This window comes from Rhinatrema bivittatum, chromosome 3 (genome assembly GCF_901001135.1).
Source record: "Rhinatrema bivittatum chromosome 3, aRhiBiv1.1, whole genome shotgun sequence".
Taxonomy (NCBI): Eukaryota; Metazoa; Chordata; class Amphibia; order Gymnophiona; family Rhinatrematidae; genus Rhinatrema; species Rhinatrema bivittatum.
The window spans coordinates 450,006,571-450,021,314 of record NC_042617.1 but is presented as its reverse complement, the minus strand read 5'-3'; the positions used below and the strand labels follow the sequence as shown (position 1 = coordinate 450,021,314).

Below are 14,744 nucleotides of genomic sequence, written 5' to 3'. Positions count from 1 at the left end.
CAGACTCTTGACAGGCTGTGGGAGCTCGGAGCTATAGTCCCGGCTCCCCGGGAGGATCAAGTGTCTGGCCAATATGCCATCTACTTCGTCATTCCCAAGAAGGACGGCTCCTTTCGACCAATCCTGGACCTTAAATTCAACAGAGCGCTCAAGGTTCCCCATTTTCGAATGGAGACCCTGAGGGCGGTCATAGCTGTGGTTCGCTCTGGAGAATACCTGGCCTCTCTAGATTTGACAGAGGCCTACCTGCATATCCCAATCCGTCAGGAACACCAGAAGTATCTTCGCTTCAACATCCTGGGGCACCACTTCCAGTTTTGGGCTCTTCCGTTCGGCCTTGCCACCGCTCCTCGCACATTTATCAAGGTCGTGGTGGTGGTAGCGGCGGCATTCCTCTGGGAGTGAGTCCTGGTCCATCCTTATCTGGACGACTGGCTCATTCGGGCAGAATCGGAAATGCTCTGTGAGTCTGTGATCAATAGAGTCTTGTCAGTCCTCACTTCCCTCGGATGGATCATCAATTTCCCCAAAAGCAATCTCACGCCCTCTCAGGTCTTGGATTTCTTAGGAGCACGCTTCGACACCAGTGTGGGCAAGGTTTTGCTTCCCGGAGCCCGAGCGCTCAAGCTCATGAATAAAGTTCAACACCTGTTATCTCTCTCGTTTCCCACGGCCTGGGACTATCTTCAGGTTCTGGGCTCTATGGCTTCCACTATAGATTTGGTTCCTTGGGCTTTTGTGCATATGCGACCCTTGCAGAAAGCATTGCTGTCCCGCTGGAAGCCAGTTTCGGAGCACTTTCAGACCAGTCTACCATCGCCAGCATGCAGTGGTGGCTTGCTCTCGCTCACCTGTCAAAGGGGATGCCCCTAGAGATGCCCCAGTGAATTATTGTAACAACTGATGCCAGCCTATCCGGCTGGGGAGCGGTGTGCCAGAACCAGTCTGCCCAGGGTCTGTGGTTCCCAGTCCAAGCCCGGTGGCACATCAACTGTTTAGAGGCACGAGCGGTTTGTTTGGCCCTCAAAATGTTCCTGCCCTTGTTCCATCGCAAAGCTGTGCGAGTCCTTTCCGACAATGCCACTACGGTGGCCTACATCAATCGCCAGGGCGGCTCCAGGAGTCATCTGGTGGCTCTGGAAGCCAGCAAGCTGTTCTCTTGGGCAGACACAATCTAGATCATCTAGCGGCCTCCAATATTGCGGGGAAGGAGAATATTCAGGCCGACTACCTGAGTTGTCGGCACATAGACCCCGGCGAGTGGGAGCTGTCCAAGACGATGGATCTCATCGTTCGCAGGTGGGGAATCCCCCACTTAGACCTCATGGCCACACTGAAGAACGCGAAGGCTCCCAGATTCTTCAGCCGCAGACAAGAGCACTACTCGGAAGGGGTGGATCCCCTGGTGCTACCCTGGCCTCGTGACATTCTCCTCTACGTGTTCCCACCCTGGCCTCTGGTGGGAAAGGTACTCAGACGAATAGAGCTTCACACAGGGCCAGTCATTCTCATAGTGCCAGAGTGGCCCCGGAGACCATGGTTCGCGGATCTGGTGAACCTTGCAACTGACAGGCTTCTTCGTCTCTGTCATCTCCCACATCTGCTGCGGCAGGGTCCTGTATTTTTCAGTCTGGCAGATCGCTTTTGTCTAGCGGCTTGGCTTTTGAGAGCGAAGGTTGAGGAAGAAGGGTTATAAGGAGAAGGTTATTTCTACCCTGTTGCGGGCGCATAAGACGTCAACATCTCTTGCTTATGTTTGCGTATAGAAAGTATTTGAGATGATGGGTGCTGTTTCAGGAGTGTTTGCGTGTAAGGCCCTGGTGTTCCAGGTCCTAGCTTTCCTGCAGAATGGCCTTTTTAAGGGTTTGCCTTTCAGTTCCCTGCGGGTTCAGGTTTCAGCTCTCTGTTCCCTCCTAGGGCGGGTTGATGGTTATGCCATGGCGGCTCACCCGGATGTTGCGCAGTTCCTCAAGGGGCCAAGCATTTGAACCCACCTGTCCGGGCTACTTGTCCGTCGTGGAGCCTTAATCTCGTACTTCGAGTCTGCCTTTCGAACCCCTCAGTCGGGCCACACTTAAGGATCTGACTCTTGACGTGCTTTTTTTTTTGGTCTCTATCTGCTCAGCTAGAAGTGTCCGAGCTCCAAGCCTTGTTGTGCAGGGAACCATTTCTTCATTTTTCTGATTCAGGTGGTTCCCTCAAGACAGAACCATCCTTTTTACTGAAGGTTGTGTCCTCCTTTCATTTAAATCAGTCAGTGGAGCTCCCTGCTTTTTCTCCTGATGACATTGCCAACACACCTGGCAGAGACCTTAAGTGCGTTGATGTTAAGAGTGCTATTGCAATACTTATCAGTCACAAATGAGTTTCGGGTCTCTGATCATCTTTGTTCTATGGAGTGGACTCAACAAGGGAAACAAGGCTTCTAAGGCTACCATTGCTTGCTGGCTAAAGGAGGTGATTGCGTTGGCCTATACCTGTCGGGGCCGGATGTTTCCGGAGGGCTTAAAGGCCCATTTGGTGCGCTCACAGGCTACCTCTTGGGTGAAGAGCCAGTTGGTCTCCCCACAGGAGATATGCAGAGCAGCTACCTGGAAATTTCTTCATACCTTTGCTCGTCATTATCGCCTTGATGTACAGGCGGGCAGGGGCTTTGAGCGGGACTATCTCGGTCCCATCCTACTTAGGGAAGCTTTGGTACATCCCATTGTCTGGACTGATCCGGGTACATACAGGGAAAGGAAAATTGGTTCTTACCTGCTAATTTTCGTTCCTTAGTACTTACGGATCAGTCCAGACAGTGGGTTGAGCCTCCTGTCTAGCAGATGGAGGCAGAGAAAAACTGAAAGGGTATCCTATCAGGACAGTGCTTATCCAGTGTCCCTTCAGTATAAACATTATCAAATCAGAAAGAACAACTTAATAACCAGAGTAAGATCAAGCAAGTAAACGATCGTAATTTGAAATTCAAACCATTCAAGAAATACTCTTATACACATATATCTGTAGTAGATTATCTCGAAACTCTAAGGCACCGGAAGTATCTACTACAGATATATGTGTATAAGAGCATTTCTTGAATGGTTTGAATTTCAAATTACAATTTCAAAGTTACGGTCGTTTACTTGCTTGATCTTACTCTGGTTATTAAGTTGTTCTTTCTGATTTGATAATGTTTATACTGAAGGGACACTGGGTAAGCACTGTCCTGATAGGATACCCTTTCAGTTTTTCTCTGCCTCCATCTGCTAGACAGGAGGCTCAACCCACTGTCTGGACTGATCCGTAAGTACTACAGGAACGAAAACTAGCAGGTAAGAACCAATTTTCTTTTAAAGGTTAGCGCCAGCAGCCTGGTTCCACCCTGGTTTAAGGTGGAGCCTGTCCCTTCAGAAAAGACTCCTCCTTCCCCAAAAGGTTGCCCAGTTCCTTACAAAACTGAATCCCTCTTCCTTGCATCATCTCATCCATGCATTGAGATTCCGGAGCTCTGCCTGCCTCTGGGGACCTGCGCATGGAACAGGGAGCATTTCAGAAAATGCTACCCTGGAGGTTCTGGATTTCAGCTTTCTACTTAAAAGCCTAAATTTGGCTTCCAGAAACTCCCTCCCACACTCCCCTATGTTGTTGGTGCCCACATGTACCACAATAGCCGACTCCTCCCCAGCACTCTCTAAAATCCTATCTAGCTGATGTGTGAGGTCTGCCACCTTCACATCTGGCAGGCGTTCCTCACATCCATCAGCCACCCAGCTGTCTACATTCCTAATAATTGAATCACCAACTATGACAGCCAATCTAACCCTTCTCTCCTGGGCAATAGCCCTGGGAGACACATCCTCGATGCGAGAGGACAATGCATCACCTAGAAAGCAGTTGCTTGCTTCAGGATCACTTGCTGCTGCACCAGGATGATGCTCTCCGACCAGGAGACCTTCCTCCTCCAAGGCAGCATCAAGGCTGGGACTTGGCTACTATGTCTCTGAAGGCCTCAGCATCTCCAGGTCTGCCTCTTTATCCTCCAGAGATTGGACTCTGGGTTCTTGTTACAGCTCTCCATATGTTCCTGAGAGAAATATCTGTGGGCTAAGATGAAACATTGCCCACTGCTTTAACTTGTGGTGACTGGGGGAGCTGTACAGGAGCTGGAATCTGAACACGAGGTGTACCTGGCTTAAGTCCAATGTTAGGCAAAACTATATCATCCTTTTAACCTGAACAGGGGTAATCCAGGAAACAAAACGCTCAAAATTAGATGATAAGTCTTGAGGATTAGATGGTAAAAGCTCTGATTTTGAAATAATGAGGCCTAAATCAACTCCTAGAGGCTCCTTATCCTGAACCCCTAGCAGAGTTTGAGGCATGGGTGGAAGAGAGCGCAAGTCGGGACTTAAGGAGGTTTCAACAGTTCCGTACTCAGTTATCTGCACTGGTTACTTGGCTGAGAGCACATGAGAATCTATGGATTCTTTTTGCTGTGTAGAGATCTTCGGGGGACAAAAATATCTTCCCTTTCCTCTTCTTTCCCATCCTACAACAAACCAGCTATAAGGTCATGCCCCTTGGCAAGCAGGTGACTGCGAGCTACAGCATGTTGGGATTTGAAGGCCTGGAGGCTGGATGATATCAGTACTGGGCTGCCCTTCCCAATGCCTGTCCGCATTGTCCCCAGAAAGGACCTCAATTGTCTCCAACAGTGACGGACTGTTAACTCTTCCCACAATCCACCAACACTTGGATTACCTCTTGGAAGGGCCTCAAATGACTCGGGGCAGTGTTGGGTAAGCTAGCAGCTCTCCTGCAGGGTTTGCACTATTATCCATGGTGACAGACCTTGGGTTTGGCAGAAAATTCAATTTTACCTTGTAAAGTGCACCTGAGACTGCCTTTATCTCTTTCTTCTGTACTGTCTGGTTTTTTTTTTTCTCTTCTGTGGTGCTGCTTGGTATGGTCCATACCATATAAAGATATGTGAGATACTGACCTTACTCAGTAAAACCTGCATTCTAAGTAGGACAAACATACAGGACATTTTCTTTGTCCCTCCTGTTTACTGTTTCTAAAATTAATTGTGGTTTTAGAGGCAGTTGGTATTTTTCCATTGCTTTTACATAAGGATACTGGCTATTGCCGGTGCTGCATCAGGCTATATACCAGGTGATGTCGCTGAAAAAGGTGTGTCCCCTGTCTCCATCTGCTGGTAGGTGGTGATAACCCATATGTCTAGACTGGGTTATCACCTAGGACTCCAGGAAAGAAAATTAACAGTTAAGACTAAATTTCTCCTTATGCCCTAGAATTGATACAGAAATTCAGAAACTTTTCTGCAGGATCTACCCGCAAACTGCTGCAGAAAATTGAGGGTTGTGTATATAACCAGATTTAATACATACATTATAATGAAGCTAAAGGAAGAATGGTTGAGTACATCTTATTTGCAATTTCAGGGATCAGTCACATTCCATGACGTTGCGGCTTATTTCTGGGAAGTGGAGTGGGACATTTTGGAAAAATGGCAGAAAGAGCTGTATAAGAAAATCATCAAGGAGATTCACAGTGTCCTGATGTCATGGGGTAAAGATGCCTTTTTCATCATCTTTGGCCATAGATCCACTGTAGTATGGTTGTTAAAATTTCATCAGGAATGAAAAAAATCCCAGATACCATTTCACCTGCAAGCCTAAAATTTAGGACCTGACACAGTTCCTGTGGTTGCCTAAGGACCAGCCCAAGGAAAGACACTACTGTTAGTCTGTCTCTTTTCTCTACAAAGAAAACTGGCACAGGCATACAGGAGGGAAGATTTATCTCTGAGTCCCACCTGAAAACCACAGCGTCTGTGTAAGTTAGATCTGTACAGGATAACTTTACTGTACAACATGCAGCCTATCCAGAAGGTAATCAAATATCAGTGGTCAACTATCCCCTTTCTCCCTCTCACTGGCCTCTAGAAACAGTTATCTTTATTTCCTGGGACTTGGGTGTTTCTTCTGGGTTATCCCTAACAAGAAGTTGGGATGACTTCTCTTGGGAGGGAAAATCTCCACCTAGAAGGGTCATGAACAGAAATGGCTGTGTGTCACAAAGCCACCTAGGTTTAATCTTAACATAGAGTACAAATATATGCCTATCTACGACAATGATGGTAAGACAAGGGTTATATTCCGTTTTTAGGGCACTTCAAAGCAGATTACATACTATAGGTATTTCCCTATCCTCCGAGGACTTACTATCTAATTTTGTACCTGAGGCAATGGAGGGTAAAGTGACTTGCCCAAGGTCACAAGGGGCGACAGTGGGATTTGAACCCTAGTTTCCCTGGTTTCAGAGGCCCTGACCACTAGGCTACTCCTCCACTGTGCTGGTTGATGGGGAGGGGAGGTCAGGAGTATCTTGGGAGCAAATGGAAGACTGCAGCCATTTCTTCTCACTGAACTCTTGTCAGTCCAGTATCTACAACCAAGGGTATACACACATCCATACCCACAGAAACCCCTCCCCCCCCTCCCAGGGTTACTACAAGTTTAAATTGCAGTGATGCTATTATTATTGACAGGTTATTCCATTGTTAATCCCGATGTTATATTCAAGATTAAGAAGGAAAATGAGAAATATTTCACGCAACAGTATGAGTGGGAGGGAAAAGAAAACATCAAAGACTCCACTGTTGGTAAGTAAATGTTTTGGATTTAAAAGGTTTTCCATTTTCAGGTCACAGGAGATGGGTTATTCACATTAAATATAACTTACAATCTACTTCCCAAGGTGTTAGCAGTTCCTCCGTGAATCCTTCTAAATATTTGTTTTGTCATATTAGGGCATCCGATTATAACATCTGTGTTCTCACTGAGCGTTGAACAAGAGGAAGAACTAGATTGCACAGATCGTCGTAAATCAGAGACGACTGAACAGACTCATCCTCCTGCAACAAGCAAGTATACAATTATTTGCGAAAAATATATAAATTAAAAATAAAGTGAGCCATAGTACTTGTAGCAAGAGAAGAAGAGTAGAAATGTGAGAAAATGGAAGGGAAAAATAAAATACTAATGACCCCCATCATTTGTAAGTAAGTATTTTGGGTTTCAAGGATTTTCTATTTTTTAGATCGCAGGTCATTGATATCAAAACATGGTAGAATGAAAATATGCTGCTATTGTTAACAGTTCCTAAGTGAATCCTTCTAAATGTTTGGTTTTTCATAACAGGCCATCCGATCATAACATCCGTGTTCTCACTGAGCGTTAGACAAGAGGAAGAGCTACATTGTAAGGATCATCCTGAATCGGTGAATACCGAACAGATTCCTCCTCCTGTTACAAGCAAGTATAAGATTCCTCCTGGACATCTTTAATTCCTATTAGATTATAAGCTGTCTGGGGATGGGACCATTCTTACCTGGTGAAATGGATGGAACAAGGGAGCAGAAAGAGAATAAAAGTATAAATTACAATTCCTTATCCTACTAGATCAGTCGAGACGTGGGTTTATGCCATCCTGCCAGTAGTTGGAAATAGAGGACCACCACTTTTTGGTAACATCATTATTTGCTTCCAGGATGGTGGTCTTTGTATTGATTTCCCCTGGTAGAGCAGGCCTCCGATCCTGGCTCCCTGTGAGATCCCAGGTTGAGCAGGTTCTGCTAGGTGGCTCCCAGGTTCCATCTGGGCCTAGTGGAGCTAGGATATTTTTTGGGTGGTGTCAGACTCTCCTCTCTGGGGTCTCTTGCTGCCCCCTGGCTCCTCAGCTTCCACTTCACTCTTCTCTCCTCTCTGCTTTAGTTTTCTTCTCCTTGTTAGCATTGGTAAAATTTGTTTGCTTATTTTTATTAAGAGAAGCAGAAGGGTATTTGCTAGCTGCCGTGGCTGATGCCATGCAGGGAGCAGGCATTGAAGAGGTCCTCTTCGCTTGGGACATCTACCGAACCTTCTACATCAGGGGCCAGTATTTTTCAACAGGGCAGATCGATTCTGTCTTGTGGCCTGGCTTTTGAGAGGCGCAGGTTAAGAAGAGGAGGTTACCAAGAGAATGTTATTTCAATCCTCCTCAAGGACAGGAAGACTTCCACGTCCCTCTCCTACGTCAGAGTATGGAAGGTTTTTGAGGCCTGGTGTGAGTCCATCAACATGTCTCCACGTCACGCTTTCATAGCTCAAATCCTGTCCTTCCTTCACCGGGGTCTGGAGAAGGGTTTAGCCTACAATTCTCTGCGAGTCCAGGTGGCAGCCCTCGGCTCTCTCATCAGGCATCTGGACGGGGCTCCTCTGTCATATCATCCTGACATAGTTCGTTTTTTTGGAGGGGGTCAAGCATGTGAAACCTCTGGTCCACGCTCTATGCCCCTCTTGGAGCCTCAATTTGGTACTCCAGGTCCTGAGCGGTCCCTCCTTTCGAACCGCTGAAGAGTGCTACACTTACGGATTTGACGCTCAAGACAGTCTTCCTGGTCTCCATTACTTCTGCCCACCGGATCTCTGAACTCCAGGCTCTCTCCTGCAGGGAGTCCTACCTCCGTTTCACGGATTCCGGGGTATCCTTGACCACAGTCCCATCCTTTCTTCCAAAAGTGGTCTCGGCGTTTCATGTGAATCAATCGGTGGAACTTCCATCCTTCTCGCATGAAGACTCCAGAGAGCTCTGCCACCTTGATGTCAATCGCGTTCTTATTCTCTATTTGGAGGCAACTAACGACTTCTGCTTATCGGATCATCTCTTCGTCCGCTGGAGCGGCCTCAAGAAGGGCAGCAAGGCTTCTAAAACTTCCATTGCTCGCTGGTTAAAGGAAGCAATTTCCTCAGCGTATGTGGGGACAGGTCGACCACCTCCAGCGAGGATTAAGGCTCATTCACTCCAGGCTCAAGCCGCTACCTGGGCAGAGAGCCAGGCGGTGTCTCCACAGGAAATCTGCCGTGCAGCTACCTGGAAATCGCTACGCACCTTTGTGCGCCACTATCGCTTAAATCTTCAGTCACCGTGGTTTGGCTGTTTTGGCGCTCAAGTCATTCGAGCAGGGCTTTCAGGGGCCCACCCTACATAGGGAAGCTTTGGTACATCCCACTGTCTGGACTGATCTGGGAATGTACAGGGAAAAGAAAATGTATTCCTTACCTGCTAATTTTCATTCCTGTAGTACCACTGATCAGTCCAGACGCCCTCCCTAAGATTTTGTGGGGTTCGGATTCTCTTAGCTGTGGTGTGCACCTATTCCGGACACTAATGTGACTGGTGCATGGTTCTCTTTGCAAGTTTTTCTATTGTTAGCGGAGTTTGTACGTTTGTACCACTGTTCTAATTGTTCAGTTCTGGTTTACTTGATCCATCCAATACTTTCTCTATGCTTTGATATTCTGAATACTGAAGGGACGCAGAGGGTGCACCTGCTTATATGAGGGCGCCCTTCAAGTTTTTCTCTGACTCCATCTGCTGGAAGGGTGACATAACCCACTGTCTGGACTGATCCATGGTACTATAGGAATGAAAATTAGCAGGTAAGGAATGATTTTCTTTCTTTTTGTCCAGTACCATCCTTCTTTCACAATGCTGTGTTGCCTTTTCATTTAAACCAAATGATTTCTCTTCCTGGGATCCCAAAAAGCGAACATCATGGTAGAGACAAAGATCTCCAGTTTTTGGATGTTCATTGCATACTTTCTTAGTGTCCAGTTAGATGAATCCAGAGCAAGTGGGTTCTGCACCTCTACCAGCAGATGGAGTCGGAGTAAATTGACGTCACAGTATATACATCCCTGCAGTGACATCAGCCTGCCAGTATTCTCCGACTCCAGCAGATAGTGGACATGCATCTCGCTACTGGGGATTGCTTCATTTTCAAAAAAGAGAAATAAGGGAAACAAATTTGCCCCACTCTCTTCCGGTGTTATCAAATTGGCCCTCCCCCAGTTGAGAATTCCTGAGGTGATTTCCATGGTCTCTCAGATGAGTGCCTTTGTCTGGTAGCTGGGTTTCAGCCAGTGTGTTCTAGCTGATTAAGCAGCTGAAAGGCAGTGGGTGCAGGAAGCCGAGCGTGGCAGTGATGGCATATGCCCTCCACTGCCCGCAGTTGGAGAACATCTCTGTACTCAGCCAGGTAAGACTGAGCGCAAATAAGTCTTTAAGTTTAAAAAATATCTATATCACAATATCTACATCTTTATATATCTCTATCTCTATTTCTCTATGTATCTTTGTCTCTCTCTCTCTCCAAAATAGACAGAAAAAATCTTTTAACAACCAGTCCCCACCCAATACACGTATAATGTCACTATTGCAGGAACCCCAAAAATTATTTTTATTATGTATAACAAAGTATTCAAACAATCTAAGAACGCTTATCACTCCTTAAAAAGTACATAAAAGAGTTTTTTTTTCACAAATTTTAAATATCCAATTACTATGGATATCCAGAGACAGAGAAGAAGGGTTTTTCTTTGGGGTTTTTTTTTGTTTTTTTTTAGTGTAGGACGTCCTTTTTCCCCAGGTGTCCATGCTTGGCGCATTTTTCTAACGTTTGTCCCACTCCATGGAAGGTTGAGGGACGTGAGCAGCCTCTGTAGGCTAGGCCCTGCTCTGAAGCTTTTTCAGTGCACGCCATGTGGTAGGCCTCAATGGCGTTTCGTGCACTTTAGGCTGCTCTCTACAGGTTTGTCAGTTCGGGGTGTGGTGCGTCTAGCTGGGCGTCCAGGTTGTGCGCTCAGTTTTTGGATGCTTAAGTCGGGCCTTGTAGTTTGTGTATCCAAGTTAAGTGGTGCTTTTAGTGGCCACACGCTTACCTCAGCACACCAGTTGTGCGCTTAAGTTTTGTGGCACTTATCCTAGGGATGCCTAGGTTGGATGCCTAGAATTTTTTGACATCTTAAAAAAAAAACAAACAAACCCCAAAACAAAAAAGACCCCACAGCTAGACATACGTCTGTGGTCACCGCTCAGCACACTGTCGACCATAATGGCACCTATACCTAAGAAACCAAAGTGCCTTTCTCTTTGCACTGCCTGTTATTTTCGGGTATCTCAACCAGGAGTGCCTGATTTGTATCAGTGCCGTTTGGAGGCTCATGGAGAATTAACTTCCTCAGATTTCACTAAACCTGGTTCTTCCCAGCCAGATGTAGGTCCTGGGTAAAGACGTGTCAGGTTCCTGATTTTGGAACTCCCCTAACTGGTTCTTCAGCAGGGGAAGGTAGCTCAGTTAGTATGCCTCAAGTGCCTGGGTAGAATTTTTCCAGGGATTGCAATCCTTTCTTCAGGCACAGTCCTCAGCCCTGTCCAATGCTCCCAGAGCAGAGTCGCAGGTAGGAACCTTGCATGGGACCTACTGTTAGGCGCTGGAATACTCCTATAGCAGCAGCAGCAGGATTGCCCAATAGAGATCTGGATGGCACGGATAACGCCGATCCTGACTCTCTTGAGATGGTGAAAATTCCTCCAGGATTAGAACCGTATAGAACTATGCTACGGTTTCTTTCACATAGATGAACTGCCAGCTCTGATTTCCCAGACCTTGAAAATGCTCGGGGTTCCTGGGGCAGATTCCATGTCTGAGCCAAAGAGAAATGCTGTTTTGGTTTCCTTATGTAAAGCTGCTTGTTTTTTCCCCATGATGGAGGCCATTCAAGAATTGAGTGATCTTGAGTGAGGTGCCCCAGAGGCTAATTTGAAAGGGGGTTGAATTTTTGGAAGGCCTGTACCCTCTGGATCCAGTAGTAAGAGAGCGATTTAAGTTTTCTGAAGGTAGATGCACTTGTGTGTGCAGTCTCCAAGCAGACCACTATTTCAGTGGAAGGAGGAGTAGCCTTGAAGGATGGTCATGATAGAAAGATTGAGATTATCCTAAGCAAGCATTTGAAGCAGTGGCAATGACCTTGCAGATCGCTTCTTGTTGTTCCTTGGTGGCTCGCTCTTGTTTGCTTCTCTCCCAGGAGGTTGATGACCCGGGAGTAAACACTAGGACAGTTATGGAACCAGCTGCTGCCTTCTTGACTGATGCGGGCTGTGATTTGGTACTCATTTCAACCAGAAGGGTGGCTTTGATAGTAGTGGCCAAGCATCAGTTATGGTTGAGAAATTGGTCAGCCAATGTGCCCGCCAAAGCTAACCTCACCAAATTGCCCTTTAAAGGTTCGTTCTTATTTGGGAGCGAGTTGGAGAAACTGGCCAGGAAGTGGGGCGAATCACCGGTTCCCTGTACATGCCTAGATCAGTCAGACTCTTGGGTTTTGTCTCCCTTCCAGCAGATGGAGACAGAGAAATTTTTGCTGACACTAGCATATAAACTGGTGTGCCACCTACAGTCCCTCAGTATTTCTCTGTCTCCATCAGATGGTGGTGGTGCAAAACCAGCAGTTGTAGATTGATTAAAAAAAAAAGAGAAAAAGGAAATTTCAGTATTTAATCTTGGTTGAGAAGAGCTCCTCCCAGAAGGCTGCCAGGTCCTGATGGGGCTATCCCTTCTGGTTGTGAGGTGTACAAGCAGGGAGTTGGAAATCATTTTTGGCTCAGTCTTTTTCGCCACCAGGAGGTGGGGGAAACTGGGGGCACCAGCTCCCTCTCCCCTTCTCAGGAGGATGCCAGGAGCCTGCTGCACAGCTTCAGGGAAGTGCTTTCTTTAAAGTTTAAAAAAAGAAGCTTCCTTTTATTCTTGTGGTACGTTAATCGTGCAGTGGGACAGTTCGCAGGCAGCATGGCAGGGGATCGGCTTTCCTTTCCTACGTTCTTAGCGGCGATTGAGGTGCGTGCTAGCGTCCTGGCGGGGGCCAAGCCCCGCGGCAGCCTGTGCTTGGCATGTGGAGAAGTGCGCGCCTCGCACAAACGGCCTTTGTTCCCACTGCCTCTCTGGGGGAGAGAGCAACTCGGGAACACCAGTGAGCGCGTCGGACAGGCATCAGATCTCCATGGGGTCCAAAGGGTATGCCATTTCAGCTGCTGGTTCCTTCCCGGTTCATGCAGGAATGGCAGCCATTTTAGTTTCCTTTGCAGCAGCAGCTGAAAATACGGATGGAGAGGGAGCCCTCCCCCCACCACTGTCTCCAGCTGATAGGAGACCCACAGAGTCCTGGGGTTCCTGGGAACCTCTTGTCTGAGGAGGATGAGGACCTTTTAAGGCAGGATTCTGACAATCCAGTAGGATTTTCTCCAGATTTTGTGCTACTTCTCCACAAAACATATCGTGCCAGGAAGGCTGCAGGATGCCATCTTTCCAGATTTGAGGGCCCGCAGGATCCATGTTCTACCAAGCGGCCCAAAAGGGCATGGGTGAGAGTCGACCAGGATTCGACGAGTCCTGAGTCAGGCTACACATTCAGAGGATGTAAACGAGTCATTGGGAGAGTCAGATTACAGGGAGCCTCTGACAGAGGACCCTCCTGAGGTAGATTATTCTCCGGACCAGCAGGATCTGGATGAGGGGCGGCGCCAAGCCCCAGCTATGAAAGGGGACAATCCTAAGGTGGTTCGTCTCTTTCACAGGAAAGAATTGTGTATCCTGAATCCATATGTCTTTAAGGAGCTGGGAATCAAGGAACTGAGAGAAGGATTTGATCATGAAGAGGTGAACCCAGTCATGGAGGGCTTGAGAGGTCCAGTGAAGGCTTTCCCATTTCATAAGTTGGTAAAGAAGCTGGTGCTCTGGGAGTGGGAGAATCCAAACACTGGTTTGAAGGTCGGCAGAGCTATGGATAAGCTATATCCGTTACTGGAGGAGACATTGGATTTGTTACAGCTGCCAAAAGTGGATGCCTCAGTGTCTGCTGTTACGAAGAAGTGAACTATTCCTGTGGCTGGTTCTGCTGCATTTAAGGATATGCAAGACAGGAAGTTGGAGGTCCATCTCAAAAAGAGTTTTGAGGTGTCTGCTCTGGACATTCGGACTGCGGTGTATAGCAGTTTTATGCTTCAGGCTAGTTTACGCTGGGTTCAGCAATTACAGTCTGATAAGGCAATGTCAGAGTCTGAGCCAAGCAGGCCGAGCGACTGGAAGCCATGGTGGCCTATGGAGCAGACATGTATTTTGACTTCATTCGAATGTCCTCCAGGACTATGATGTGTATGGTCTTGGCTAGACGGCTCCTTTGGTTGCGAAACTGGTTAGCGGGCATTTGGTCTAAGTCTCAGCTAGGGGCATTACCCTTTAAGGGGAAGCTGCTTTTTGGAAAGGACTTAGAGGAACTCGTGAAGCATCTGGGTGAGAATAAAGGAAATAAGTTGCCGGAGGATAAACCAAAGGGCGGCAAATGTTTTTCTTCTCGCGGCCTCACTTTCAGGTGACTTGGCGGTTTCAGCAGAATCGGGTGACAGGAGGAGCCCAGAGACAAATTACTGGGTGGCAGCAATTCTGGAACCAGTCCTTTTGAGGCCAAAAGCCAAATAGATGGTCCCAGCCAGGGGGTGTCAGGATCCAAGTTCACCCAAAGAATCGAGGTCAGTCCACTCCTCTGTGCCAGCCACAGGGGGTTGGTTGACTCTCTTCTTCAAGGAGTGGACCAAGATCACGTCAGACCAATGGGTACTAAGTGTGATAAGACCGGTTACGCTTTGGAATTTGCTTGTCCACTAAAGGATTTGTTCATGGAGTCTCCTTGCGCCTATGCAAGCAAAAGGTGGGTGGTCTAGGAGACCATAAATCGTTTGCAGATGCTGGGAGCCATCGTTCCCATTCCCTTAGGGGAACGGGAAGGTACTCCTTTTATTTTATGGTCCTAAAGAAGGAAGGGACCTTCCGCCTGATTTTGGATCTGAAGAAGGTGAACATG

The 14,744-nt window shown here is 47.3% G+C and overlaps 1 protein-coding gene across 1 annotated transcript in view; it reads left to right on the top strand.

Annotated features, from left to right (window-relative positions):
* The window catches only part of LOC115088023 (zinc finger protein 605-like), a 57,495-nt gene that overhangs the window by 14,129 nt on the left and 28,622 nt on the right, over positions 1–14,744 (top strand). The window contains exons 2-5 of the mRNA XM_029595887.1: positions 5,448–5,574; positions 6,557–6,670; positions 6,818–6,931; positions 7,209–7,322. Of these exons, the coding sequence (XP_029451747.1) occupies positions 5,448–5,574; positions 6,557–6,670; positions 6,818–6,931; positions 7,209–7,322 (469 nt within the window). The remainder of the gene's footprint in view (positions 1–5,447; positions 5,575–6,556; positions 6,671–6,817; positions 6,932–7,208; positions 7,323–14,744) is intronic.